Source organism: Rosa chinensis, chromosome 4 (genome assembly GCF_002994745.2).
Source record: "Rosa chinensis cultivar Old Blush chromosome 4, RchiOBHm-V2, whole genome shotgun sequence".
NCBI classification, from domain to species: domain Eukaryota; kingdom Viridiplantae; phylum Streptophyta; class Magnoliopsida; order Rosales; family Rosaceae; genus Rosa; species Rosa chinensis.
Window position 1 is genome coordinate 66,421,652 of NC_037091.1, and position 26,517 is coordinate 66,448,168.

The 26,517-nt window shown below is 38.1% G+C and overlaps 2 protein-coding genes, 2 long non-coding RNA genes and 1 pseudogene across 7 annotated transcripts; 3 read left to right on the forward strand and 2 right to left on the reverse strand.

Annotated features, from left to right (window-relative positions):
- The first annotated feature begins 2,308 nt into the window (after positions 1-2,308).
- On the forward strand, positions 2,309-2,882 carry LOC121052564. Its single transcript, XR_005809480.1, has 3 exons — positions 2,309-2,496; positions 2,672-2,723; positions 2,863-2,882. It is a non-coding gene; the product is annotated as an uncharacterized LOC121052564 (long non-coding RNA).
- A 1,489-nt stretch (positions 2,883-4,371) lies between these two features.
- Positions 4,372-6,293, forward strand: LOC112200903. The gene is made up of 4 exons (XR_002936517.2): positions 4,372-4,418; positions 4,503-4,787; positions 5,214-5,290; positions 5,753-6,293. It is a non-coding gene; the product is annotated as an uncharacterized LOC112200903 (long non-coding RNA).
- A 4,680-nt stretch (positions 6,294-10,973) lies between these two features.
- On the reverse strand, positions 10,974-13,592 carry LOC112199802 (phytosulfokine receptor 1). 4 transcript variants are annotated; one of them, XM_040519069.1, is made up of 3 exons: positions 13,494-13,592; positions 13,128-13,381; positions 10,974-12,329 (listed from the first exon to the last, which is right to left on the reverse strand). In XM_040519069.1, the coding sequence occupies exons 1-3, from the start codon at positions 13,517-13,519 to the stop codon at positions 11,230-11,232; spliced, it is 1,380 nt and encodes a 459-aa protein (XP_040375003.1). In that variant the 5' UTR covers positions 13,520-13,592; the 3' UTR covers positions 10,974-11,229. The 4 variants fall into 4 exon arrangements, with proteins under 4 accessions (XP_040375003.1, XP_040375000.1, XP_040375001.1 ...); XM_040519068.1 differs by having other exon boundaries at positions 11,660-11,772; positions 11,943-13,381; XM_040519066.1 differs by having other exon boundaries at positions 10,974-13,381.
- Positions 13,593-17,226: 3,634 nt separating this feature from the next.
- On the reverse strand, positions 17,227-20,674 carry LOC112198393 (annotated as a pseudogene).
- A 92-nt stretch (positions 20,675-20,766) lies between these two features.
- LOC112197789 lies at positions 20,767-25,521 on the forward strand. Its single transcript, XM_024338622.2, has 6 exons — positions 20,767-21,988; positions 23,476-23,531; positions 23,629-23,859; positions 24,282-24,573; positions 24,772-24,968; positions 25,092-25,521. Exons 1-6 carry the CDS (start codon positions 20,930-20,932, stop codon positions 25,243-25,245), a joined length of 1,989 nt encoding a protein of 662 aa, XP_024194390.1. The 5' UTR covers positions 20,767-20,929; the 3' UTR covers positions 25,246-25,521.
- Positions 25,522-26,517: the final 996 nt, after the last annotated feature.

The following is a 26,517-nucleotide window of genomic DNA, read 5'->3' on the forward strand; positions in this document are numbered from 1 at the left end:
GATTTAAGCGATGTGGTGGATCATGGTGGAATGCCTTGGTGGCGTACGTGTCCTTCGTTTTAGTGCCCAATTGATCGAGATCATGATTCATTCTCCAAAAATATTATCGTTATATACAATCAGATCATTATTGTTTCTTTTCTTTGGTCATGACTCATGAAGCAACATTGCTATTGTAATATATCAAAGTTAGCTAGAGATCGATCGATGAGCATTCGATGTACGTAGTATTGTAATCATGGTGTTATATTGGTATATAAAGTAAGCCAACTAATTAAGGAGATGGAGAATGCCACCCTTGCTTTTGTTAACATCTATATCTACCGTCTATGGAAGATATGCAATCTTCCGTAGAATCTCATCCAAGTTTTAGAAATGAAGGTTGAATTGGTGCATGTACGTCTAATTACACTTTTTCTCGCCTAGTTCTACGTGCTCATTTCCACAAACCGGCTGAATGAGGTTGTTATATGAATGATTTTATTCAAAGATATCTTGTTCATAATGTTGATTAAGATTTAAAGTTGAAAATTTCCTCTTAATCAAAATAAAAGAGTAAAAGTGTAAATCTAATTTTTTTTTTCAAGACATGTCTTCATAAATACATGAGAAAATTTTACAAATAGTACCCCAGTTAAAAGTCATTCATCACTTTAGTATATCAATTTCAAAAACTATCATATTAGTACCCCAACATTAAAATTCACAGCATTTTAAGTACATGCCGTCTACTAACGGTGTTAAACTCTATTTTTGTTGGGCTATTTTCGTCACTCCAAGTCTCAATATTTTTTTTCTTCCACTCCACAACTATCATCTTTCTCAGCTATTCTTGAGAGACTGAGATTATATAACAGTGAGGAGAGAAAATCAGAGAGGATGAGAGAGATGCTAATCAATTTTAGTTTGGAAGTATTGTCTCTGCCATCAATTGCTACAATGTCCTACTCCGGAAGGTCAAGGTACTACCCCTCAGAATCTCAGATTACAAGGAGTCAAGGAGAGAACTTGAGAAACACTTTGCATCAAAAGGAAAAGTGATTGATCCATGGACAAGAGAATCTCGTGGATTTGGATTTGTTACCATGGAATTTTTTTTATGTTGCTGTGTTTGATTTGGCTAATTTTCTGGCTTTTGGTTTGAATTCTTGTTTTGCATGGATTGAGAGAGAGAGAGAGAGAGTAATGGCTGACGAATCTCACAAACCCAGGAGCTCCAGTGGCGTTTCCTGACCCCTCTGAACTTCTTTGATTGTACCATGATTCATTATTGACAATATGTTAATTAACAAAATTCTTGTGCGACCATGCTATCATGGAACTGTTACCATATAATCAATAACTATAAGACTTAGACCGGCAAGACAGAGATTCTAACAAGTATGTTGAAATTGTGTAATTAATGAAGATGTGGGATAGTCTGTTGAGTATAATATATATGGCATGGAATTAATGGATGGTTAGGAGGAAAAGAAGAACAGATAGCTAGAGTGAGAGTATTTTGTGATTAAGTGGGGGAAGAGGAGGAAAAAAAATTTGAGAACATGAAATTCACTACAAGAAAATGACTCTTTTACCACGCACATTTTACGGCGTGCATCAATGCGTGCCGTAATAGACATACATTTACGGCGCACTTTTACGGTATGCCGTTAATACACTTTTTGATATGGTTTTTTACGGCGTGTATTAGATGCGCTCCGTTAATATCTATTTTAGTTTGGTCTTTTACGGCATGCATTAATACACGCCGTTAATGTCTATTTTAGTTTGGTCTTTTATGGCATGCATTAGTGCACGCCGTTAATGTCTATTTTCTTTTGGTCTTTTATGACATGCATTAGATACACGCCGTAATAGTATTATCTTTTACAGCCTGCAAGTATGTGCGCCGTTAATGTGGTTTTTAATATGATTTTTTACAGCATGCATTAATGTGTGCTGTAAAAGTAAAAGGCGGGAAATTTTCACCAAAATTTTTAATTCCCTCCATCTTTTCCTCTACGCTTTCTAATTCTATTTTTTTTCATTTCATAAAACAAAACTTTTCTCTCTCCTCGACAGACCTCAGTTTTCCCTATCTCTTCCCTCCATGTCTCTTCCCACCGCCGAGTCGCCGTTCAGTGGATTTGCTCCACTGCCGGGCCACCTCCCACCACCACCACGTTTTCTGCTCCTATCATCGAGATTCCGTGGATCGATTGAGCTCCAAATTAAAGAACATTGAAGTGATCACCGCTCTCGGAGGTTCGGGCCGCCGGAGTCCGGGTCTTGAAGTTTCTGAAACCCATTTAGAGAAAGTTGAGAACTTTGGCCTTGTCTTGCTCATTTGCTATCTTGGGTACCAGAAAAGGCCACCAAGCTTCAGTTACAGAAAGCCACCCATTACTCTTCCAAAGATCTTTGCTTTCAACTCTTTCCTCAATCGGAAGCCAGTTTGCTTGGATCAAGAAGCTTCGACCAGCCAAGAAGGTAACTTTTTTCATCTGGGTTGTGGTAAAGTTTTGATCTTTATGTGAAAGCATTCCTCAGCTGGTAATTTTTTTGAAAAAGCGCGAATTTGTTGCTAAGCAATTTCAAGAATCCATATTTTTTGTTTGTTTTATTGGGTGTGACTTTGATTTTTTCTAGGTTTTCTTATTTGTTTTTATACCTTGATGTTATTATTTAGGAAGACATTTGAGACTTGGATTTATATATGCTCCATTTATCTATCATTGAAGGTGAGTGTTCTTGGAACTTCTGGACTGTGCATGTCAGGATCATATGTTGAGTAAACAGGGTAGCCACAGAGTTTTAGATGATTTTACTATAACTGGAAGATTTCCTGTGTTTGCTAATCATGTTTGTAATTGAAATCAGGTAGACAGAACTCTCCCAGAAACCTTGATTTTGATGGCAGTTAATAGCATCGATCAGGCTCTGAGATAGAGAGGTTGGACTGAAAACGAGGAGGACAGGTTTGGTTTCCTAAGCTTATTTGCCAGATTTGAACATTTATTTGCTGGATTTGAGATTTTCAATTTTGATTTGATATCATCGTAGGTTGCTGGGGTGGGAAAGAGAAGAGGAGGGGTTCAAGATTGTGGTGGCATGGACTTAGAGACGATACACCAGGGCCTTGCCTATTCCTAATAATCAGGGGATGAAGAGCAGCAATATCATTGTTCAGATAGCCAAAAGTTTGAGGAGCAAATTTTGTCTTCTTGGTGCCTCTTTTGGGATACGGACTATGATCCGGCTTTAAATCATAATCCATTCTCAACCCGATAGGCGACCATTCTCTATAAGGTTATTATTTGATTTCCAGTTTTTGTTTTCTGATTATATTTCATAATCTGTGTTTAAGTTTTGTTGTTTGTTTTCATGTGTAATTGGACAATTCTAGAATTAATGGTCATTGACTAAGATTGCTCTTACTGTCTTGCTATTTCAAAATTTTATATGACATATTTTGTCTGAGCATTTTCATTGTAATTTCGCATCCCTTGGATTTTCAGTTAATGCCATAGAGATTGGTAATAAACTTGAGCTTGAGCTCCATTGAGTTGCTTTGTCCATAGAGATTGTCAAAATCTTCTGAACCGTTCTCTACTCTGTTAGTTTGTTTAGATAACCATTTCATCCATATGACTATAAGAAAAATATTAAACACTTTTAATCATAGGGGCCTGGATCAATAGAGTCAAAGATTCTTATCATAAATACCTGCTAAAATAGAAGAGAAGCTGTCTAGAAATTTAAAATGTAGGTTTGATCGGTTACTCTAATGCTGTCAAGAAATATAATTTTATATATTTTCAGCTAAAGAATACATGGAAATAGGCAAGTGCTAAAAATACAAAGAAAATACTTTCGGTTACTATGATTGAACCCATCGAAATACACTTTGAGTTTCTTGAAAGTAGTTTCTTGAATTTTGCCCCAAATTAAATTTTTCTGCACTTTTGCAAATAGGGTCAAGCTGTTTAAATTTTTTGATTGATTATCGCAGGTACCAGCTCTGGAGCACAATGTAAAGATACAAGAATGTACTAGCAGCGGCTTTTTATCTACGAAACTGGTATGTGATAGCAGCAGCCTTTCATCTAACAAGTCTGAAAGATTGGAGAAAGTTCCACTGAGTAAAGTTTTGATTTGGGGTGGTAGGGGTAAGAGGAAAATGAAAAATGTAATGAGAAGCAAAGCAAGAAGCAGCTCCTTATTTGAGAAATAGTTGAGAATTCTTACTGTTGTATAAATAGTTGAGTAATTCTGACTGTTGTGCCTTGAACCATATAAAAAAGATGGACAATATAAAATAATCATGATAATTAAAACAAAAATGTATTCAGATGAGTTGTTGATACGTAGAATTGGGTTTTTTGTGTAGTTGATGTTTTAAGATTTGGGCTTCTGGAGGATACGCCATCAAACAGGTATGAGGAAGGGTGTAATGTATTTAGTACCTACATCTTTTGTCTTCCTTAAATTCTGATATACTCTTTTATTTGTTTATTTAGAAATACTGGAAATTGTAATGCCGATGATGATGGGAGTCCTAATGAAAGTGATCGGAAAACGCTACGGCCTCCAAGTTGTTCCAAAACATTCAATGTTGAAACTAGCCATGCTGCAAAAATTCCCATGAATTGAGCATATCCTTTTTTCATATTTCTGATTAAATATATGTATTTTCAGCACCTTTCTTATTTGTACTCCTATATGTTTAGAGTGAGAAGCCACTACCAATCTAGAATCTTTGACACCTGCTCACATATGTTTGATGGCTTATCCTCCAGAGCAAGGTAATTCTTTTTCCCAATTGGTGACCACTTGTTTCTTACATTGTCGACCACTTTTTTCTTACATTGTCAGAGATGTTTAAGATTGAATGTTCAAGCTTTGTAAACCTTTTTTTAGGTTATGATGACTGCTTTGGTATAGACTAGGGACTAAAGATTACCCAGGGTTATTTCTTTTTAATGTTAATGATACTTCCTGAATGGTCAAGTTTTGATTGCTTTGTTGTAATTTTGATGTTGATTAGCAAAGCTTTTTCATCTTTGGGTTTCTCTGTGCCGGTCTTAGGTTCTGAAAACAAGTTGGATGACTATGTTATAGATTATAATAACTTTTAATCCCTTTTATCATAAGTTTTCTGTAACTGATTACCCTACTTCTTTTCCATGATCTAGCTTCATTGCTGATCGTTTTTCTTTGTATTTTTCAAGTGAGGCTAACTTAGTCTTCTTTGGGGACTTTGAAGAAAAGAACAGAATTTTAGCAGGGTAGAGGGAACCCAATCATAGTAAGTGCTTATTTCTTCGGTTATTAAGTTTATTGATGGTACTGCTACATGTGAAATACATTGACATATCTAATATCCCAGTGACTTCACTGATTTGTTCCAACTCGCCTGCACAAAGTATTTCAATGACGTAGTAGCTTTGCAAAATCCGAGCCAAGTTTACATTTTCATCGACTATGAAATTTGGGTTTGTATTTAATTATTGTTTCATGGGAATTGCAGAAAGATTTGTTAGAAATGCCTATATGATTGCTCAGTTTAAGAAATATAGTTTAAGTTTTGTAATTTAGGGCTCAGTTGTAGTTCTGCAATCTAAAATATTTGGTAGCTTAAAATCAAGATTTGCAATATAAGATAGATAAGCCCCTTTCATGTTAAAGGTCGGTTCTGTTTTTCTTTGGTCGTTATAGGGTCTGAAGACTTTCAATTTGTCTAATTTCTATTTGGTATGGTTTGTTGCAGTTAGCTACCATTTGACTGGATCCAGTGGATTACTATTTGATAGAGCGCGCATGAATTCCTCTGCTGGTAATTTTTTTTTCATCAACAATGTTTGATTTTTCAGAGACGTAGCTTTTTTGGTTTGATTAGGTAAATATTTGATTTAACAACTACATATCTGTTCCCAACAGTCTGATTTGTAAAGGAGGCATTCCATTTTAGCAGCTGGGTTGTCATATAGTTATATAGGCATTGCAATGATTATTTTCATTGGGATATATAGCACCAAGTACACCAAATTTCAGCATCCTTATCTTTACGGACTTGCATGTTCGATGATCAGAACTGGGCTATATATGGGCAAAAATGGCCGGCCAAATACTGCTTCCTCTGTTTGATGACCAATTTAGAAATGTGTTATTACTTGAAACATAATTAACGGAATAAAGAATGATTAAGAAATAGAGAATTGAATAGATCTAGAGATTTTCTGGTTCTTACTTCTTAGTTTCATTTTAAATTATCTGAGTTTTCATTTAGCATCAGATTTCATTGCATTGTTGGAAAGTCTGAAAGAGCTGCACTTTTTTTTGCTAGATTTTGGGTTTATATACAGGTTCTGTTTTACAGAGTTCATATTTCCTTGCCTGAGTTGAGAGCCGGGGTTTTACTTTTGGTGTGATTGGAGGAATGGAAAAGCACTATGGATACTCTCTCTTTTAGTGTTTGTTGTTTATTTTGTGTTTTTGTGTCATTGATTGTTTTCAGAGAAGTTGTTGTGAAGTATTGGATAATTGAACTTGTTACTGTTACAGGAAAATTGACATCTTCATATGTATGTTTAACTCAGATGGTCATCTGCTATTAGATAGTTTGCTGAGTACTTGCTTTCGTTTATTATTAACTGTGCTTTACATTCATAACATGGACTTCTAGTTTTTGAGGGACTTCCACTTTTTGAGGTTTCTATTAACATTGCCCTACTGATGATAATTTTTGAGGTTTCTATTAACATTGCCCTACTGATGATAAAGTGCTCAAAGTGATGGTCAATTGAAAGAATCTGCATTTGGATGGTTAAATGTTCAAAAGATGATGTAGTATATTTTGTAATATGCTATATTCTCAACATAAGTTTAAACTCAAGTTTGCTAGAAATTGTACTTGGTCTGTAGCAGATTGGATATAAAAAGTTTGTTAAAACCCTTTCTTTTATCTATGATATATATGCTGTTTCACCTGTACTTTGAGGTTAATATTATTTTTGCTCAAGTCATTTTGTTAGTTGATCATTTTTGGATAATGAGCAGCCAGGAAACCTCTTTGCCACAAAGACTTTTATGGCAGGTTATGTGCGTCGTGAATGACATATAAAAATTGATGGAAAAGCTTTTTACAGCGTGCAAATTGGGCCTTAAAAAATTGGACAACTACTTCTTTTACGGCATGCAAAAGTGTGCCATAAAAACAGTCTTTTACGGCGTTCGTCGTAGGCTGTGAATAAAGTCTTTTACGGTATGCCCAGTGCTCCGTAAATAAGTGGTCAGAGAGTCATTTACGGCGTGCTTTCTTGACATTCACGGCGTGCAAACATCCCATAAATCAAATTGGATTATTGAGGAATGTCTTTTACGGCCTGCATGGATGCACAATTACGGCCTTCTTATGCACGCCGTTAAAGAGGAATGTCTTTTACGGCTCTGGCATTTACAGCCTACTTTTTTGCGCAGTAAAAGGGTATTTACGGCGCACATTGTGGGCGGTAAAAGGCTGTTTTTGGTGTAGTGAAAGATAAAATTGTCCATGAAATAGTTTATGTTACAATAGAGTTGACACCATTATAGATGGAGAGTATGAAAATTGTGTCAGATTTTAATGTTGAGGTACTAATGTGATAGTTTTTAAATATAATGTATCAAAATGATGAATGGACCTAATATGAGGTACTATTTGTAAAATTTTCTCTAAATACATTATTAAAACTACACTATTATGTTTTAATATTATTCAGCACGACATCACGAGCATAATGAATTGTCCTTGACACTTTTTTTGTTGGGTCCTTGTGGTTGTTTTGGGATAGATTTGTATTACCAAATTGTCAACAAAATGTCCATCAAACCTATTAGATGTGAAAATTAAGAGTTTTATATATATATATATATATATATATGTCCTTTCCAAAGCAGACGTCCACACTTTTGCTAAAGTGCGGACGTCGATCTTCTGCAGCGTTTCAGGCATCGATGGCGGCGCGAATCAGGCAGGACGGAAGCAGAAGGCATCCCAAACAGCTTCTGGGCAGCGATTGAGGTCGGAGGAGGTCGAGGTCACAGGTTTCTGGGCAACGACCTCACCTGCAACTGCCGATTTCTGGGCAGCGCCACAACCATGTCACCGACGACTGCAGACCTGTCCGTCCGACCCCTAACCTCCATCCGGCAAGCCCTGCCGCTCCGTCTCGCCCCGAGCCGAGTTGCAGCGTCGACGTCCGCACTTTAGTGAAAGTGCGGGCGTCCTCTTAGGAACGGCTCTGTATACATACACACACACACATAGGGCCCTTATAGTGAGGGATCCTTTTTTTTTTGTCTTTTCTAGGGGTAGAGCATTAGACCAACTTTTCGATCATATTTTAACATCCTAACCGTTCAGATTTTAGGTCCAAATGTGCAGATCACTTCTGCAAATTTTCAGCCAAATTGATTATCGTTAAGGCATTCAAACGGCGACTTAAGATTATAAGTATGAACGGTTCAAGTTTGACAGATTTGGTTCGTTAAGTGATTTATTCTAGGTTAATATCTTAACGATCACCGATTTGGCTGAAAATTTGCATAAATGATCTATCCATTAGGACCTAAAAACTGAACGGTTGAGATGCCGAATTGTGATCGAAAAGTTGATCTAATGTCCTATCCCTATAAAAGACCAAAAAAGAGATCCTTAGTGGAAGGACTATATATATATATATATATATATATATATATATATATATAGTCATTCTCATGTAAGGATATCCTTACTTTAGCCTTAGGAACAGATTTTCAATTTTGACCACTTTTCGATCACATCTTAACCGTTCAGTTTTTAGGTCATAATGTATATATCACTTTTGCAAATTTTTAGCCAAATTGATGATCGTTAAGGTATCAAACTCGATTAAACCAATGAACGAACCGAATCTGTCTAACCGGAACCGTTTGTGTTCATTATTATAAATTGCAGTTTTGAATGCCTTAACGATCATCAATATTAATTTGCTGAAATTTTGCAGAGATGATCTATACATTAGGACCTAAAAACTGAACAATTAAAATGTGAATATGTGATAAAAAAGTGGTCAAAAACTTGAAATCCGTTCCGAAGTTAAGGTAAGGACATCCTTAGTCAACAAGGACTGTGTGTGTGTCTATATATATATATATATATATATATATGATATTTCTTCTTCTCGTTGAAGAATGTTGACTTTAGTGTGCCCTAGTTTTATAGGTGTAATAGGAGAGAATTCCCAATTCAAGTTAGAATAGGAATCCTTGTACTCCAAGATTTGTAATCCCTAAATCCTATTATCAATGAATACATACAACTATTTTCCCAATTCTCTCTGCAATTCTCTTTTCCTTATTTAGGATTACATTGTTTTTTCATTCGGTGGAAACCCGAAAGGCTGAGCAAGTTAATTTCATTTCCAAAAGGGAAAATAATGTACTCCTAAAACATATAACATATAGATTCCTTAATTTGTTAGGCCGTTGATCGATTTCCCGTATTGGAAACACTAAAAAGGCCGTAGCAAGGAGAATTTAACAGACCAGTGGAAGTAAAGCCTCCACTTTTATAGAAGCTAGAGCGTGAGTAGGATAAAACAGAACTCCCAAAACGAGCTAGCTTTCTCGGAGTGGTCTGACACAAAATTGGGTGAAAATTTCGGAATGCTATGCAACTCAAGCCATGATCATGTCTGAAATAATAGTGAAATCTCTCTATAGTGTTAAACCCGATAGGTGTTGGGTTTAATCAATTGGAGAGAGACCCGCTCTGAAACCAAGCGTGGCCTGTGGCCCACCATTGTATTAATTAACCTGATATGTGTTGGGTTTTAATCACAAAAGGTCTCGGTACAATTGGGTAAAAGCCACCCACTTATAAGTTATATTTTATTTGTCACTTTTCCAATGTGGGATCTTTCCTCTCCAACATATAGTACTCTGTCTCATAGAATGCATGTCTTGCGATGCCTCACACCTGCATGCTGCTGAGAAGCTCAAAAGACAACTAGAAAAATGGCAGGCCGGCTTTACTAATTAATTATGGTTATACACATAAAGCCTACATTAATAAGGCTCTTCATGAGGCATTCAGTCCTGGCGTCCTGTGACGAAAACAACAACAACAACGTCCTATCACTGCTGGAAAAGTGGTCCAGTTGTTTGGATATATAAGCTAGCTGTTTGATGATACGACTCTGTAAAGCCATGGACGACTTGGGCACAAGTGTTGGAGAACTGGTGGAGTTACAAAAGAAGGAACGTACATGAAGGCAAGAGCCAGGTTGATAAAGTCAAACGGGAGCATTGGAAAATTGATGTGCAGAAAATTGAGCAGTCCAGTAAGACCAAGGACAAGTTTATAAGTTATAAGTTGAGGCAAAGGAAAAAGAAGAGGAAGTGGTATATGAAGCTAGCAGGAAGGAGACCGAAAAGATTGCAGTGAATCTAGTTCAGACGAGGTTTACTTCAGTTTTTGGATCCTTGCAAGGACTGTCGCTCAAAAGTACGGTGAGATTGCAAGGGAAAACAATGCATCTGCAGAGGTTAGATGGTTAGGATTTATGTATTTGAGTTCTATGGACAAACAAAAAATGTAAGAATTGGCTGTGGTTAGTTATTTATGTCCTAAACTTTTCTCAGGAATATTATATTGCTTTTAGTTAGTTACTTGAATATCATAATTAATCTTTAGTCATAAGCTGATAAGAAGGTTGAATTTTGTTTTTGTTATTAACAAACATTCACTAAAACCAAACTGGCCTGTTAATTCTCCATTTCTCTGTCATCTAGTCGGGCTGCGTCTTGTTTGAACAGGCTAGTTGATAGGACAATTATAGAATCTAGAAAGTTAATGCAGAAATTACAAGAGAACTTGATGAGTAACTGGTCGGTCATCAACCACTAACATTAGCATAACTAAAGATTCTACCGCATAAGTCCAATAGTCCATTAAACAGCGGGCAGCTAACAGATCGGAAAAGCAAAAAAGACTTGAATTACAGAGAGAGAAAAACGACAATACATTTCAACCTAACCCTAACCCCTTATGCAAGGAAGGAGGGCAGCTACCAGAAAAGCAAAAAAAACTTGAATTACAGAGAGAAAAAACGACAATACATTTCAACCTAGCCCTAACCCCTTACGCGAGGAGCAGGAGGTTTTTTTTTTTTTTTTTTTTGGGGGGGTGGTGCGGGGTGGGGTGGGTGTGGTGTTGAACAGAAATTAGAAATGCCAAGTCCATACATATCTATCTGTTATTATAAAGCAAGCTACTCCAAATACAAATCCCATAGCTATTCCAATGACAACACCCTTGTATTCTACTCTTGATTTGCTGTGTGGCCGTGGCTGTGGCAGTGGTTCTGAAAAAGAGGGACAAGGGGAAGCATAATCACCGCAAATATTATTATTCCCTTCGAAGCTTGAATTTGGGAAGGTCCCAAACTGACCTCCTGTAGGGATCTCTCCATCCAATTGATTGTATGCAACACTAAACTTGGACAAAAAGCTGAGACGAACCAATGAAGGCGGTATTTCCCCTGAAAGCTTGTTATGAGACAAATCCAATGTCTCCAAGTTGGTCACCTCAGATAAATAATTTGGAATTGGTCCTGATAGACTGTTGAATCCCAGATTCAAAACATGAAGCGCTTTCAGGTTTCCAAAGGCTGGCCAGATTGGTCCGCTAAGATTATTGTTGCTGAAATCCAGTGTCGGTGGAAAGCTCCAAACTTTATTGTACTGCAATCCCCTTGCACTTGCATTCTTTTTCATGAAAAGAGGAAAATCAGGGGATGGTTCCCTAAATGAGATGTTCCCAGTAATGAGGCTCTGTAGTTTAGTTAAGCTTCTCGGGATATAGCCATTAAAAGAATTGTTTGATATATCCAAGAAGAAGAGATCAGTAAAATTGCCAAGCCAAGCTGGAATTGTACCTTCCAAGCAGTTCCAGGATATATCCAATAACTGCAATCTGCTGCTCCTACTCAACCACTGGGGTATTGAACCCGTGAGCCTACTGTTTGTAATAATGAGAACCTTCAACTTTGCAAAATGAATGGTTGGATCGGCGGGTAATTCTTCATCATAGAAGTTCATGGCGAGAACCAAAGTAGTTAGATTCTGACACTGCTGTAAAATTTGAAGGGCAGATGACAGATTATAATGGCTGGAGTTCGAAAGTGAGAGGTAATTGAGAGTATGAAAATCCTTGAAGCTGTCAGGTATTTGGCCACTCAAGTTGTTCCGGGCAAGATTTATATTATTCAAATGCCGACAAGAGGGAAGATTGGATGGAATTTCCCCATCAAACTGGTTTGAACCTAGATCAAGAGAGGCCAAACTTGTCATTGCTGAACAATTTATATCAATTGGACCGTCCAATGAATTGTTTCTCAAATTAAGCAAAGAGATAGTTGGGGAACTTGACAAGGAAGGGGGTATCTGACCACTGAAATTATTGGAATGAGCAACAAAATACTGTAATCTTCCAAGGCTGTGGAAAACATCAGGAATAGTCCCTGAAAACCAATTCGCTGAGATATCCAAACGATTAAGGTTAATCAGCTTACCAACTTCTTTGCTCAGTGGCCCAGTAAGCTTGTTATCTTGAATAGTTAATCTGGTCAGATTTTGCAGCTGATATATACCCTCAGGTACACCACCGGAGAGATTATTCGTGAGAAGACTTAGGTCCTCCAAGGAACTACAATTTCCAAGACTTGGTGGTAGATTACCAGACAAGTAGTTCACAGCCAACTTCAGTACCTGAAGCCTAATAGAATTTGCGCAGATGCTTTGTGGAATAGAACCATTAAAGTAATTTTGAGAGATGTCAAGGAACAGAAGTGAAGGTAAATTGAAATCAACTGGAATGGGGCCAGACAAGTCATTAAAACTCAAGTCTAAGTACTCTAAATTTGGCAATTGGAAAAGTGAAGCAGGAAGTGAGTTTTTAAGGAAATTGTGAGAAAGATTGAGGGCTCGAAGTTGTTCCAAATTTCCCAAAGATTCAGAGACATTTCCGATTAGTTTTTTACTCGAAAGACCCAACTCAACCACTCTATAAGTATCAACAGAATCATTCAATCCAAGAGAGAACGAAGAGTTGCAAGTAATACCTGCCCATTTACAGCAATCAGCAGAGAAATTCTTGCCCCACCCACCAATGGCACTTTGCAGACTACTCGAGAAATCCAACAATGCATACAAATCATTTGGATGGCACGTCAGGTTATGAGAACGCAAAACTAGTGGCTGGAAGCAAAATCCAATGACAAAGAGAACCACCCAGAAATCTTGAACACCCATATCGCACGAGCACTCCAAAAATTTTGAGCTTTGGAAGAGAGATAACCGTGTTCTCTGGTGAAAACTGAAGCACATATAAGGTAAAAAAATGACAAACTCAAGCACAGATAAGTGATGCTTCTATTTTATGTGAATCAGAATAACCAATGCAAGAGAGAGGAAATAAGAAAGAGGACCTTTTAAATGAAGTAGTGATGGACATAGAAAGAATGGCTGGTTTTGAGTCTTGTCTTCGTCTTTGAAAACTTCAAAGAACGAATGAAGACGCTTCACTTTCTCTTCTAGTGATTAGTTTACACTGTCGGTAAGTTCGTGAAAGTCAGTGGATTTCAATGAATGCGAGCTTTGCTTGGATGATGACTCTACATGCAGTTTGAAATTTGACGTCACAATTAGATGGTCCTGGATGGCTTGGCAGCTTGACTTCTGTACGTCTATTCCTACCAAATTGAAAATAGCTACTTTAGGAGATGAACGCGTCCATGTATAAGCCAGCTTTGTCCCAAAATGTCTCACTTATAGTCAAAGCACGGTTTCTGTCAATAAACAATAATGCATGTCTTGAACTATGCATCAAAAATATCTACAAGTTTCGAAGTCAATCATCACCCACATATTTGTAATTTGGAATTTTAGATCAACTCGTTCTACACGCGCTTTATGTGATCGGTTATGTAAAGAGTTTCGATCAGTCAGTTTAATCCACAATCTCATACGAGCTAGTCATCTTACACGCGCATATGATTAGGGCTGGAAGTCTCGAGGGCAACCAAGTTTACAATAAAAAAGAGTAAGGCTCTTGAAGCCTCGTTAGGGACCCTATTGGTCCAGGTTGAACCTATTACAGAGTTATATCCAAGGTTGGCAATGATGTCTGCCACAAAATTTGCTTCACTAAAAATGTGTGTGAATTTAACAAAGAGATTGTTTGGATGTCTCGGATGATCTTAATCAATGTCCAAGGCGGTTGAATAAGCTTATTCACTGCATCAACGACCAGCTTGGAGTCTCCTTCAACTTCAACAGTTCTAAAACTCGAGCGCATAAGAGACTGTCTCTTAGTGCTAAAGCTTCTATCAGTGGTACTGTAGTTGTACTAGCATTAATTTATTTTCACCGAGGAGGCAAGAGAAGAGTTCCACCTAACAGTGGGGGGGGGGGGGGGGGCTGGGTTGGATGGGTTCTCTTTCTGCAAACCTACTGGAGGTCTCAATGTTTCTAACACAGCAACAGAGGCTGCTACCACAGCATGTAGATTTATTTGAGCATTCCTGAAGATTTTATCATTTCTTGCTTTCCAGATTTGCCAACATAAAGTAATTAATTTCTCAAAGAGCTTATTATCACAAGGTCCAGCTAGTAGTAAATCATGAAAAACCTTTAGATAACCATCATTCCAGTTTAGATTGGGGGGGGGGGGGGGGGGGGTGGGGGGTTGGATGGGTTCTCTTCCTGCAAACCTACTGGAGGTCTCAATGTTTCTAACACAGCAACAGAGGCTAGCTGCTACCACAGCATGTAGATTTATTTGAGCATTCCTGAAGATTTTATCATTTCTTGCTTTCCAGATTTGCCAACATAAAGTAATTAATTTCTCAAAGAGCTTATTATCACAAGGTCCAGCTAGTACTAAATCATGAAAAACCTTTAGATAACCATCATTCCAGTTTAGATTAGGGGGCACCATACCTGCTAATCTCCAAACTTCCTTTGCAAAATCACAGTATCCAAAGAGGTGATCTGCATATTCATTGTCATTATTGCACATAGGACAAGAATTATCATCTAGAAAACCAAATCTGGAGAGTCTATCTCTAGTTTTCAGTCTTCCCCTAAGGAGGAGCCAACCAAACAGTTTGATTTTTGGTTGGATATCCAGTTTCCACAATTTAGTTATAAGGGTGATTTGGCTATGCTTTCTTGGGTATTAAGCTGCAGCCAAGTAGCAGATTTAATTGAAAAAGTATCGTTGAGGAAGGGCCCAAATGAATTCATCCTCCTGTACAGTAGAAGGAACAGGAATACCAATAATTTGTTTGACAATATTTTAGCCTAATAATAAGATGGAGAGTTTACCTGTATTCCAAGTCCAACAAGTAATCCTCAACTGTTTCATTCAAGTTAATGAGGTGTTTCTTTTCCTCTTCAACTTGGAGGTGTAGGGGGTGATCAAAAACCCAATTAAAAGTTCAGAAATTGATTGACTTACCATTGCCTAGAATTAAGGTTTTAATTTCTCCGAAACTGCCGAAATTTCCGTCGAAATTTCTGTAATTTTGAAGTATCGAAATGAAATTCATATGCTATATCATTTCCGTCAGAAGTTTCCCGAAATTTTCCTAAATTTTCCGTACATTTTCACGAAATTCTTAATTTCTGAAATATCTACACACACAATATATATTTAAAAATTCACACCGAAATTTTATCCGAAATTTCTCTAAAATTTCTGTTAAATTTTTATGTCACCTACAATGAATTTTTACTTCATAATTTTATAGAGAAAATATGAAATTTTGAATTTTTTTTTTTTTTTTTGCAATCAAGTTGAATACAACAAAAAACCTTTTTGTTTTTATCTGCTACAAAGTTAAATGCTCCAACCATAACATGATTTCTTTTTTGCTTCGTCTCAAATATTGTATGCTTCATACACTGTAACATCATATTAGGTAATTCCACAATATCCGACATATGGATTGCATGTGGAAATAGAACAACATGTACACATACAATAATCATGTGATGAAGTACGAAAATCATTTCCAAAATTCATGTACTTGGGAGCAGTATTGTATGATACTAAATGAAAGCAGTTCAACCAACTGCATCGAACCACATCATAGTAGCTTTTATATTCCTTTTGTTGTACTTGTTCATTTTCATTCACGGGATTTTGGTTTTACGTGCCCCGCCCCACCCCCTTGTAATTTTCTAATTATTAAAAAAAGTAAATCATATTTACATTATCAATGTACAACACATTATCAATACACATAGATAAAAACACTAATTTAGCAACCTACTACAGTACTAGTTAATTACTCGTCCATATAAAATATCATAATTCTATTATAAATGTATAATTTTAGAGATGTTACATTGTAAATAGGTTTATTATAAGTTAGTTTAGTATATGTAAAAGTTTCATTTTATAAATGCAATTAATTTGATTTCTTTATTTTTAACCGAAATTTCCACCAAAATCGAAACTTTCTCCTAAATTTCCTTAAATTTGAAGTATCGAAATCGAAACTGAAACCGAAATTTGAAACCTTGCCTAGAATCCACTTGATTCCCTTCATGATTAAGTCTCTGACATCAAGGACTCCTTTCCAGGCTAGGGAATGAGACTGTTTTTTCCTGGCATGGAAGAAAGAAGTTTGTCTGAGGTATTTCTTCTTCACAATTTGTGATCACCAATTATCCTTGTCAGTGATGATTTTCCAAGCTAATTTAGCAATAGCAGCATTATTAAAATAAGCATACGGTCTTATGCCCAGACCACCCATTGATTTGGGTTGCAAACCTGTTCCCAGGCCACATGGGGGCATTTCGTCGATCCCCAAAAACGGACCTGGCTTGTTTATCTAAGTTGTTTGCTATTTTCTTTGAACATTTGAAACAGGACATGGTTGGGCATAGCAACAAGATTGGATTTAATTAAAGTAAGTCTACCTGCTCTTGAAAGAGTTCCCTTTTTCCAACCTGCCAGTTTTTGTGAGATCCGTAACAGAAGCTACACGCGCATATGTTGAACTATCTATATCGATTATCAATCATCTTCGTAATTATCAAACCATAGGAATAAAATGCAGCAAACAACGCGCAGACAATGCTGATAAAAAGAAGAACCTAGCCCTAACCCCTTGCACAAGGAACAGGGGGGGGGGGGGGGGGGGGGGGGGGAACATAAATTAGAACTTCCAAGTCCATACATATTTATCTGTTCCAATGAAACAGGTGATTCCAAATACAAATCCTACAGCTATTCCTATATAAACCCCATCAACTTCTAATTCTACTTTTGATGATTTTTCGGGTGGTCCGCTATCCAGTTCTTCTGGCTTGGAATCTGACGTACGAGAGGGAACATGGAAGCCACAAAGATTGTTCCCTTGAAAGCTGGAATTTGGAAAGGTCATGAACTGACCTCCTGTAGGGATCGACCCCTCTAACTGGTACGTTGTCTGCAATACTAAACTTGGACAAAAAGCTGAGCTGAACCAACGAAGGTGGTATTCTCCCCGAGAGCTTGTTATGAGACAGATCTAGAGTCTCTAAGCTGGTCATCTTAGATAGAGTACTTGGAATTGGTCCCGATAGACTGTTGAATCCAAGATCCAAAACATGAAGTGATTTCAGGTTCCCAAACTCTGGCCAGATTGGTCCGCTAAGCTCATTGTTGCGAAATTCCAATGTAGGTGGGAACCTCCAAACTTGATTATACTGCAATCCTCTTGCACTTGCATTCTTTTTCATGAAAAGAGGAAAATCGGGGGAAGTTTCTTGAACTGAAGAATAATTCCAATCAATGAGGCTCCGTAGTCCAGTTATGCTTCTAGGAATATCCCCAGTGAGAGAATTGTTTGATACGTCCAGGTAGAAGAGATGCCTAAAACCACCAAACCAGACTGGGATTGTTCCTTCCAAGCGGTTCCAAGATAAATCCAGCAACTGCAGATTGCTACTACTACTCAACCATTGGGGTATTGAACCCATGAGCCTACAGTTTGCAAGAATGAGAACCTTCAAATTTTCAAAATGAAGGGTTGGATCAGCTAGCAATTCTTCATCAAGGAAGTTCATTGTGAGAACCAGAGTAGTTATGTTTTGACACTGCTGTAATATTTGAAGGGCAGATGAAAGATATTAGAAATGCTGGAGTTTGAGAGTGATAGGTAAGAAAGAGTATGAAAATTCTTGAAACTTTCTGGGATTTGGCCGCTCAAATTGTTCCGGGCAAGATTTATATTATTCAAATGCCTACAAGAGGGAAGATTGGATGGAATAGGCCCATCAAACCGATTGGAACCTAGATCAAGAGAGACCAAACTAGTCATTGCTGAACAATTCAGTTGGATGGTACCCTCCAGTGAATTGTTTCTCACACCAAGCAAAGAAATAGTTGGGGAATTTGACAGGGAAGGTGGTATTTGACCACTAAAATTATTTGCATCAGCAATAAAAAACTGTAACCTTCCCAGGCTGTGGAAAACATCTGGGATAGTTCCTGAAAACGAATTAGTCGAGATATCCAAACAAACAAGGTTGATGAGGTTACCAACTTCTTTGCTCAGTGGCCCGGAAAACTGATTACCTTGAATTCTCAACTGGTTTAGCTTTTGCAGCCGAACTAAACCTTCAGATATTCCACCTCTGAGTTCATTCATGTTGAGACGGAGGTCTTCCAAGGAACTACAACTGCCAAGACCTGGTGGGAGGCTACCAGACAAGTAGTTCACACCTAGGTTCAGCACACGAAGGTGATGAGAATTGACGCAGATACTTGCTGGAAGAGTACTGTTCAAGATGTTTTCTGACATGTCAATGGACTGGATTGAATGTAAATCAATAACAACTGGAATGGGACCAGAAATGTCATTAAAGCTCAGGTCTAACAGTCGTAAATTTGGCAAATGGAACAATGAAACTGGAAGTGAGGCTTTTAAAAAATTGTGGGAGAGGTTAAGTGTCCTTAGCTGTTCCAAATTGCCTATAGACTCCGACAGTTTTCCCACTAGTCTTTTACTCGGAAGCTCCAACTTAACCACTCTATAGGTATCAATAGAATCATTCAATCCAAGAGAAGATGAAGAGTTGCAAGTGATACCTGGCCATTTACAGCAATTGGAAGAGAAATCATTTCCCCACCCACCTACTTTTGTTGATAAACCTGTCATGAAATCCTGCAATGCTTGAAAGTCATTTGGATTGCATGTCAGGTTCTGAAAGCTCAAAACTGGAGTTTGGAAGCAAAACCCAGTAACAAGGATGACCAGCAAGATTTTTAGAATCCCCATATCAGATTAGACAAACACAACCACTAGGAAGAGAGGGAGGATTCAATCAATTAGCAGAAAAACCTATATCGGGAACAAAGATTGCTGAAGTGGGCTAATTTGTTTAAACTTTCACTCATGGCGGCTGCGAGCTTAAACGCATATACATGCAATAGAAAACAATCCAGGAAGAAGAACAATAAAACAGAAGATTGATGGCCTATAGTTCTAGTTCTAGGAAATTACACATAACCAAAGCAACAACTTCAACCTACTCTCCTCTATACCAAAATATTTCACTTAGTCAAACAAACTCTGTCAGTAATTCAATGATAAATACAGTAGACCACAAGCAATCCATACATTGGAATATGAATTAAAGAAATCTAATGTTGCAAAGTCAACCATAATCCATAATCTCATAAGAATACAAAAGAACGTCATCCACAGTATAATAGACTAGCATATATTGAACTATATATACACATATATTGTCTATCAATCAACTCTGTACTTAAGCCAAACAAATAAAATAAAATCTGCATTGTGTAAACCGCAAGGGGAATGCAGACCTGAATACTTGGCAATTTTTACATGTAAATAAGCTGAAAGCTATCATTGAAAATAAAAATATGACATATACCATTCCATATTATGAAAGAGGATTATCAAAGTAAATCCAGCATATCAAACCAGTGGAACTTAGCTAATTAATTTACATAACACCAGAATACAGAACAACATTTGAAGTAATAATAAAAGTGGAATTTACTGATAAACAAATTCTTCATTCTTCCTCCTCTGATTTTTCACCTCTAATGATGTAATAAATTCATAAGATTAACTCAATCAAAACGGTTTTGTGTCTTCTCATAGAGATTTCTATTTTTGACTAATACATAAATATTGGTCAGCATAGCCTATTTATACAAAAGTTTCAAATTAGATTTAGCTTTGCCCTGCAATAATGTTCTATTGGAAGCCATAAAAGCATTTCTCTTTCATTTGGCAAGTAAAAACCAATTTCTGTTGTGAAAAACAAAGAGGAAGGGAGGTAAATTCTGTAACTCATTACCTTATTTTTAAAAGTCAAAGCAATGACTATCTCTATGCCACTTGGCGTGTCTACGGGAACAACCTGCCACATCATGACCAGCCGAACCTAAACTAACGGCTTTCCTAACCAACTACTGAATTTACAGGATAATCCCCATCGGTTCATCTTAACAAGCCCCACACCAACAGAGAGGTAGGGGTATTATAGTCTATGATTAACATTTCCAACCCATAGAGGACGGTTATAGTGTGGGGCCCAAAGACATTCATTGTGCTGGGCCGGCGACCCGGAAATTGGCCCAAGGCCAGTCCAAACATCGTGTTTGACCTCTTCTGCATAAACCTCTGGCATTTCCTCCATAAAACCTCTCCGATTTTATCGTTCCCTCTCGCCATCCCACATTTCCTTTGCTTTCTTCGCTTCCTCTCTTGTCCATTCCCAGCTCTCTCTCTCTCTCTTGCTCTTTTTATGGCCTTGTCTTCCTAGGGGGTTTAAATAGAGCTCTCAATTTTTGCATAGCTTGTTTTTCTATACCATTTGCTTGAGGTTGGAAATGGATCTCGGGGAGGTTACAATCACCAAAGCGACCGGAAAACTAAACGAATCGCCGCCGGAGAACGGGATTGTATCAGAAACTCCCAGAGAGAAGAAAACAAATGATAATGGCGTAGCCAAGGTTAAAATTGGGAATGGAGCAGCAGAAGCAAACCTGGAGAACGGCGACGACGACGTCTTTTTTACTCCAATGGCTCCCCCGGAAGAGTCGGAGCACGTGAAATTAGCCGTTACGCCCAAATTAACAGAAGAGGCGGAACCAGGGATCCTCCAACCTCATGCAAAGCTCCCGAAGCCCGAGGCACCGCCTGGCCTTCATGACCCTCCTCCTCCTCCTTCCCCAAACGACGACGTTTTGGACGACAGCCAGAAATTCGGCGTGGACATGCCGGCGATAGGGAAGCTCATCCGGAGGAGAAGCAACGATCTCTCCTCGGCGTTCCTGAAGAAGCTGTCGTCGCTCAAGGACAACAATTTCGCCGACGAGTTTTTGAAGCCGAATGTAACCGAGTTCCATCTCTCCGGCCTCAAGGTGACGGTGAGGCACAAGAGCGAGACGGAGCAGCAAACGCAGAGTCTCAAAGGTCGGATCAGCTTCTTCTCCAGGTCCAATTGCCGGGACTGCACGGCGGTCAGGAGCTTTTTCAAAGAGAAAGGACTCAGATTCGTGGAGATAAACGTCGACGTTTATCCTCAGAGAGAGCAAGAGCTGATCGAGAGGACCGGTACGTCGTCGGTGCCTCAGATTTTCTTCAACGAGAAGCTATTCGGCGGTTTGGTGGCGCTGAATTCGCTGAGGAACAGCGGCGAGTTTGACCAACGGTTGAAGGAAATGATCGGGTCGAAATGCCCCGACGACGCGCCCGCTTCCCCTGTTTACGGGTTTGATGATCTCGAGGAGGAATTGACGGACCAGATGATAGGGATCGTGAGGGTGTTGAGGCTGAGATTGCCGATTCAGGACCGTCTGATGAAGATGAAGATCGTGAAGAACTGCTTCGCCGGCGGCGAGATGGTGGAGGTCCTCATTCAGCAGTTGGACTGTGGCCGTAAACAGGTACACACGACCCCTTTTGACCAAATCCAAGAATTCTCTTTGTTTTTTTGTTTTTGTTATTTTGTGTTACGCGGACCATTGTAACGAACTGGACTCGCGGGACCCACTCTGTTACAATGTGCCGAGTCGCGGCACTGATTACGGAGTAATCTAGCCGCAGTGTTTTCAAGTATTAAAACTACGGAATGTGAAGTGATTGGATTAGCTCATGTATGAGGCATGGCATGCTGTCTTGTCTGTCTTGATCAATCGGCTTTTCATTTCCAAGTAAGTTTCTATATATCGGAGAGAACACTAATTTGATATGTATATATATAAAAAAGAAAAAGGGCAATCTCAGCAAAAGTTAAAAAAATATAAAGAGCTGTCCTTTTTCGGATAAACCTAGGAAGTCGCTTGGTGTTTCAGAAACACGGCCATTCCCACGATGATGATGATGACGACGACGACGAGCATATGCTAATTAACTAATCAATTAATTACTAAATTAACTTTTTTGGCTGATCGAATAATATGTTGGTTACCAATCCAAACCTACTTGATATATATTATAGTCCTTCTATTGAGTTTAGTGCTCTACTCTAATTTTATTCAAGCTTCACATGTTTTGGTTATTGAAAGCAATGATGGCGTCCACGAATAATATCAGTGACTGCTATTATTATAGGGAGCTTTTTCATTGATTAAAAACGCCCCCTTTCATTCATTTTTTTTTTTTTTTTTTCAGTATGATCCCGGCTTTTGCTCCCCACTTCTGTCTGTCCTGGCTTTGTTACCAACTGGTTAAAATGATTGCTTAGAATTGAAGAAAGGTGGGAAGGAGCCATCAATCTATGTTCGAAAGGGACCCCATTAATGGTTATCATATAAAAAACACTAATAGATTTTGGCTCCTTTCCACTCATGAAAACGCGTTTGCCTAATGTTTTTGACAAGGCAAGATTCGGGTGGTTTTGGGACCTAAAGTTCTATCCTTTTCAAGATTCAAAAGCTGCATATACCAATCTGTTTCGTAAATGGTGGGAATTTGACTGAGTTTTCAACACTAAGATAATTGTGTTTTGTTGAATTTGCAATCTTTGATTTGGTTGTTTACTCCGACTTCAACAGCTTGGGACTTGTTCCGAATCTTATCTAAGTTGGAAGCAAAATTTTGAACAAGTCCTTGAATATAGACAGATATTTAGATACGTCGACTGTTTGGGAATGACAACCAGAAGACTAAATATTGATAAAAAAAATATCATTTATGAAATTATAATACCATATAACACTACCCCTTTAAGAGTTAAATCACTTAAATGTGTAAATCATAAATTTTGGTGTACTGTTACCGTGGTCTACCAAAAGCATCAAGTTTGATCCTTTCACTGTTATGGCTTTGTGCATTAGCCATGTTTTTACTTCGCTGAATCAGTCATTTCTCTTATAAGCAGAAGCTCTTAGACCTAGTAAATGAATGCTAATCAATATTACTGCAAATGCAGGCGGTTGAGATTGGAAGGCAACTGGCTAGGAGGCACTTCATTCATCACGTCTTTGGGTAATAAGACACCTCCTGCTCCACCTGATCAAAACTTACGAGATTGGTAGAGTAATCCATTAATCTGTGCTTAACTCTCCCTTTCATATCTGTGCAGAGAAAATGAGTTTGAAGATGGAAACCATTTTTATCGATTCCTTGAGCATGAACCATTTATCCCCAAATGCTATAATTTCCGAGGATCCATAAATGACTGTGAGCCCAAGCCTGCAGCTGAAGTTGGCCAAAGGCTCACCAAGATCATGTCAGCTATACTTGAGTCCTATGCCTCTGATGACAGGCACCTACTTGATTACATTGGCATAAGTAACAGTGAGGAATTCCGAAGGTATGAAGAAGATCAGTTCAATCTTCTTACACTTATTTTGTTCCCGTTTCTATAATCTGAGGTTAAAAATGCAGTGTCTAGAGGTGATAGACTGAAGTAATCACGAGGCATTTGTTCTTGTTTATGTGATTTTCTTTCACTGATCATGCAGTAAAAATGTTTATTAAAATGATGATTGAATCAGACATACATTAGTAAACATATGCAGAAAATTTCCCCCAATTTGTTTACATATCTCTAAGAATCGAAATATGATGAACTGGTTTTCTTCTTCCTATTTCCCTCTTGAACTGGTTTTCTCTTTGAAGGAGTTGGTTTAATGCCAGTTACATTGCTGCTTATAGTTATATGTGTATCATCTGCAATATCAAGCATGGGAACTTCTGTTTTAAGTGATTAGTTCCTTCTTTTTCTAAATGCAGGTACATAAATTTGGTTCAAGAGCTTCACCGAGTAAACCTTTTTGAACTCTCGCCAAATGAGAGGCTAGCCTTCTTCTTGAACCTGTACAATGCCATGGTCATACATGCAGTTATCAGGGTAGGGCGTCCACAAGGTGTCATTGAAAGGAGATCCTTTTACAATGACTTCCAGTATATAGTTGGAGGTTATTCTTATTCCCTTAGTTACATCAAAAATGGCATCCTTAGAAACAACAGGAGACCTCCTTATTCCCTAGTCAAGCCATTTGGCACTGGAGACAGCCGCATAGAGGTAACTTACTTATCTTCTTTCTTATTCCCCCAAGCTTTTGACAGTATATAACATCATTATCTCAAATAAGCTATTTCTTAAAGAAGATCAATCAAGAGAATTGATTGGAAGAACAGAAAATTTGGAACTTCCAACTGCCATATAAAATCTCAGAAAGTAAAAGTTTCATAACAGTGAACTTTATCCAATAAAATGCAGCTTGCTTGTGCTAAAGTGAATCCAATAATCCACTTTGGACTGTGCAATGGGACAAGGTCAAGCCCGACAGTAAGGTTCTTCTCACCCCAAGTAATCGAAGCTGAATTAAGATCTGCAGCAAGGGAGTTCTTTAAGAGTGGTGGAATGGAGGTGAACTTGGAGAAGAGGACTGTGTATCTCACCCAAATCATCAAATGGTGACTCATCAAGTCCTTAAATTTAGCTGTTGTTTTTCAGTTCTTTCACATTATACACACATCCTATTCCTGGACTCAGAACCTATAATACTAACAATCTCTGCCTGTCAAAATTTTCTGCAGGTTCAATAATGATTTTGGACAAGATAAAGACATTTTAGAGTGGATCCTGAATTACTTGGACCCAACTAGAGCAGGTCTTTTGACACATCTGTTGGGTGATGGAGGACCTATACATATTTCTTACCAGAACTATGATTGGTCCATGAACTCTTGATGCTTGCTTGACAACCCCATATGGTGCCATAACCGATCATGCTCAAGTCGAGTGATAGTATTGCATTGGCAAGGAAGTGTTGTTGTATATAATACCTCACATTTTGAAGGGGAAAAAAAAATAGAGGATTGTTGATTTAATGGAAGTGTAGGGAATGAACAATGTGGTGGAAGGTATCAAGGCAATGTAATAGTTAAACAGCAGTGCTATGCTTTAAACTTTGGGTGCTAAATATTGTGAGTCCAAATTTTTCTTTTCAATCTTGTTATGTTAATCTGTCAAAGATTTTACATAAAAGTATCTATCTTCACAAAACAAAGAAGAACAGCTAAATAATGCAGTATCGAGATTAATACAAAAACATTACTTTGGTAATGTTCCTTCAAGTTACATTGCCTAATAGGTTGGGTTTTCTGTTATATCAGCTGATACATAAAGTGGGATGCATGTGGTATCTAAAAAAGTTTTAGAAAATTACTTATAAGTGTCACTTTGAAACTCTAATTAGCTATAAGGCCACCTAAGTTTTTTTGTACACATAAGGCCACTTCTACCTTCAAATTATTTCGTCTATGACAATTGTGCCCTTCCACAATTTCTAACTTCTCAATTTATAATATCTCTCTCTGGTTTTCAAATAAAAAAAATTCTCTCCCTCTCTCTCTCTCTCCCCCCGGCGTTACCGATTTGGAACACCGAACTTGACGATCCCAGGTCGCAAGCTGCCGACGACTCCTTACTCTGGTCCACCTCCGAACCAAGCCTAGTGAGGGAAGCGTTGGTTGTCCAGCGTAGTTCATACGGCTTATCGGCTCATCTCTGGTGGCGCCACTCGGCTTTTTACCAGTTTCTTCTAGTCGGTGGCTTTCTCGTCACATTCGATCTCAACCACCACTAGGTACACTGTAAGCCACCTCTAATCATAGATCTCCACCTCTTCTCTCTGATTTGCATTTTGGTGTTTCGATCACTGCGTTCTGTTTTCAATTTCGTTCTTCTAATCGATTTCGATGTGCCTAATTTGATGCATTCTTGGCTTTTATCACTGGATTTTGTGGTTGATTTATGAACCTGTGGTGATTAGCGATCTCTATTGGTAGATATGTTTGTTGATTTGTGTTAAGTGAGTGATTGAGGCAATTTGTGTTGGTTTGATTTGATGTACTGGAATTCTGTGTATGTGTGGCCGCATTTTGTGGATTTATATGCTTGTTTATATGTATGAAATTGTTTTCATGTAGAGCCTATTCTGTATTAAGTGATCCACTAGGT

Excerpts from the sequence above, each read along its gene's own strand:
- LOC112199802 (XM_040519066.1), bottom strand. The coding sequence starts at position 13,519 with ATGTCCATCACTACTTCATTTAAAAG. Across the intron at positions 13,382-13,493 it reads ATCACTACTTCATTTAAAAG|TTTTCACCAGAGAACACGGT; the intron begins GTCCTCTTTCTT and ends TATGTGCTTCAG.
- LOC112197789 (XM_024338622.2), top strand. The coding sequence starts at position 20,930 with ATGGATCTCGGGGAGGTTACAATCACCAAAGCGACCGGAAAACTAAAC. Across the intron at positions 23,532-23,628 it reads TTCATTCATCACGTCTTTGG|AGAAAATGAGTTTGAAGATG; the intron begins GTAATAAGACAC and ends ATATCTGTGCAG. Across the intron at positions 24,574-24,771 it reads CTGGAGACAGCCGCATAGAG|CTTGCTTGTGCTAAAGTGAA; the intron begins GTAACTTACTTA and ends AATAAAATGCAG.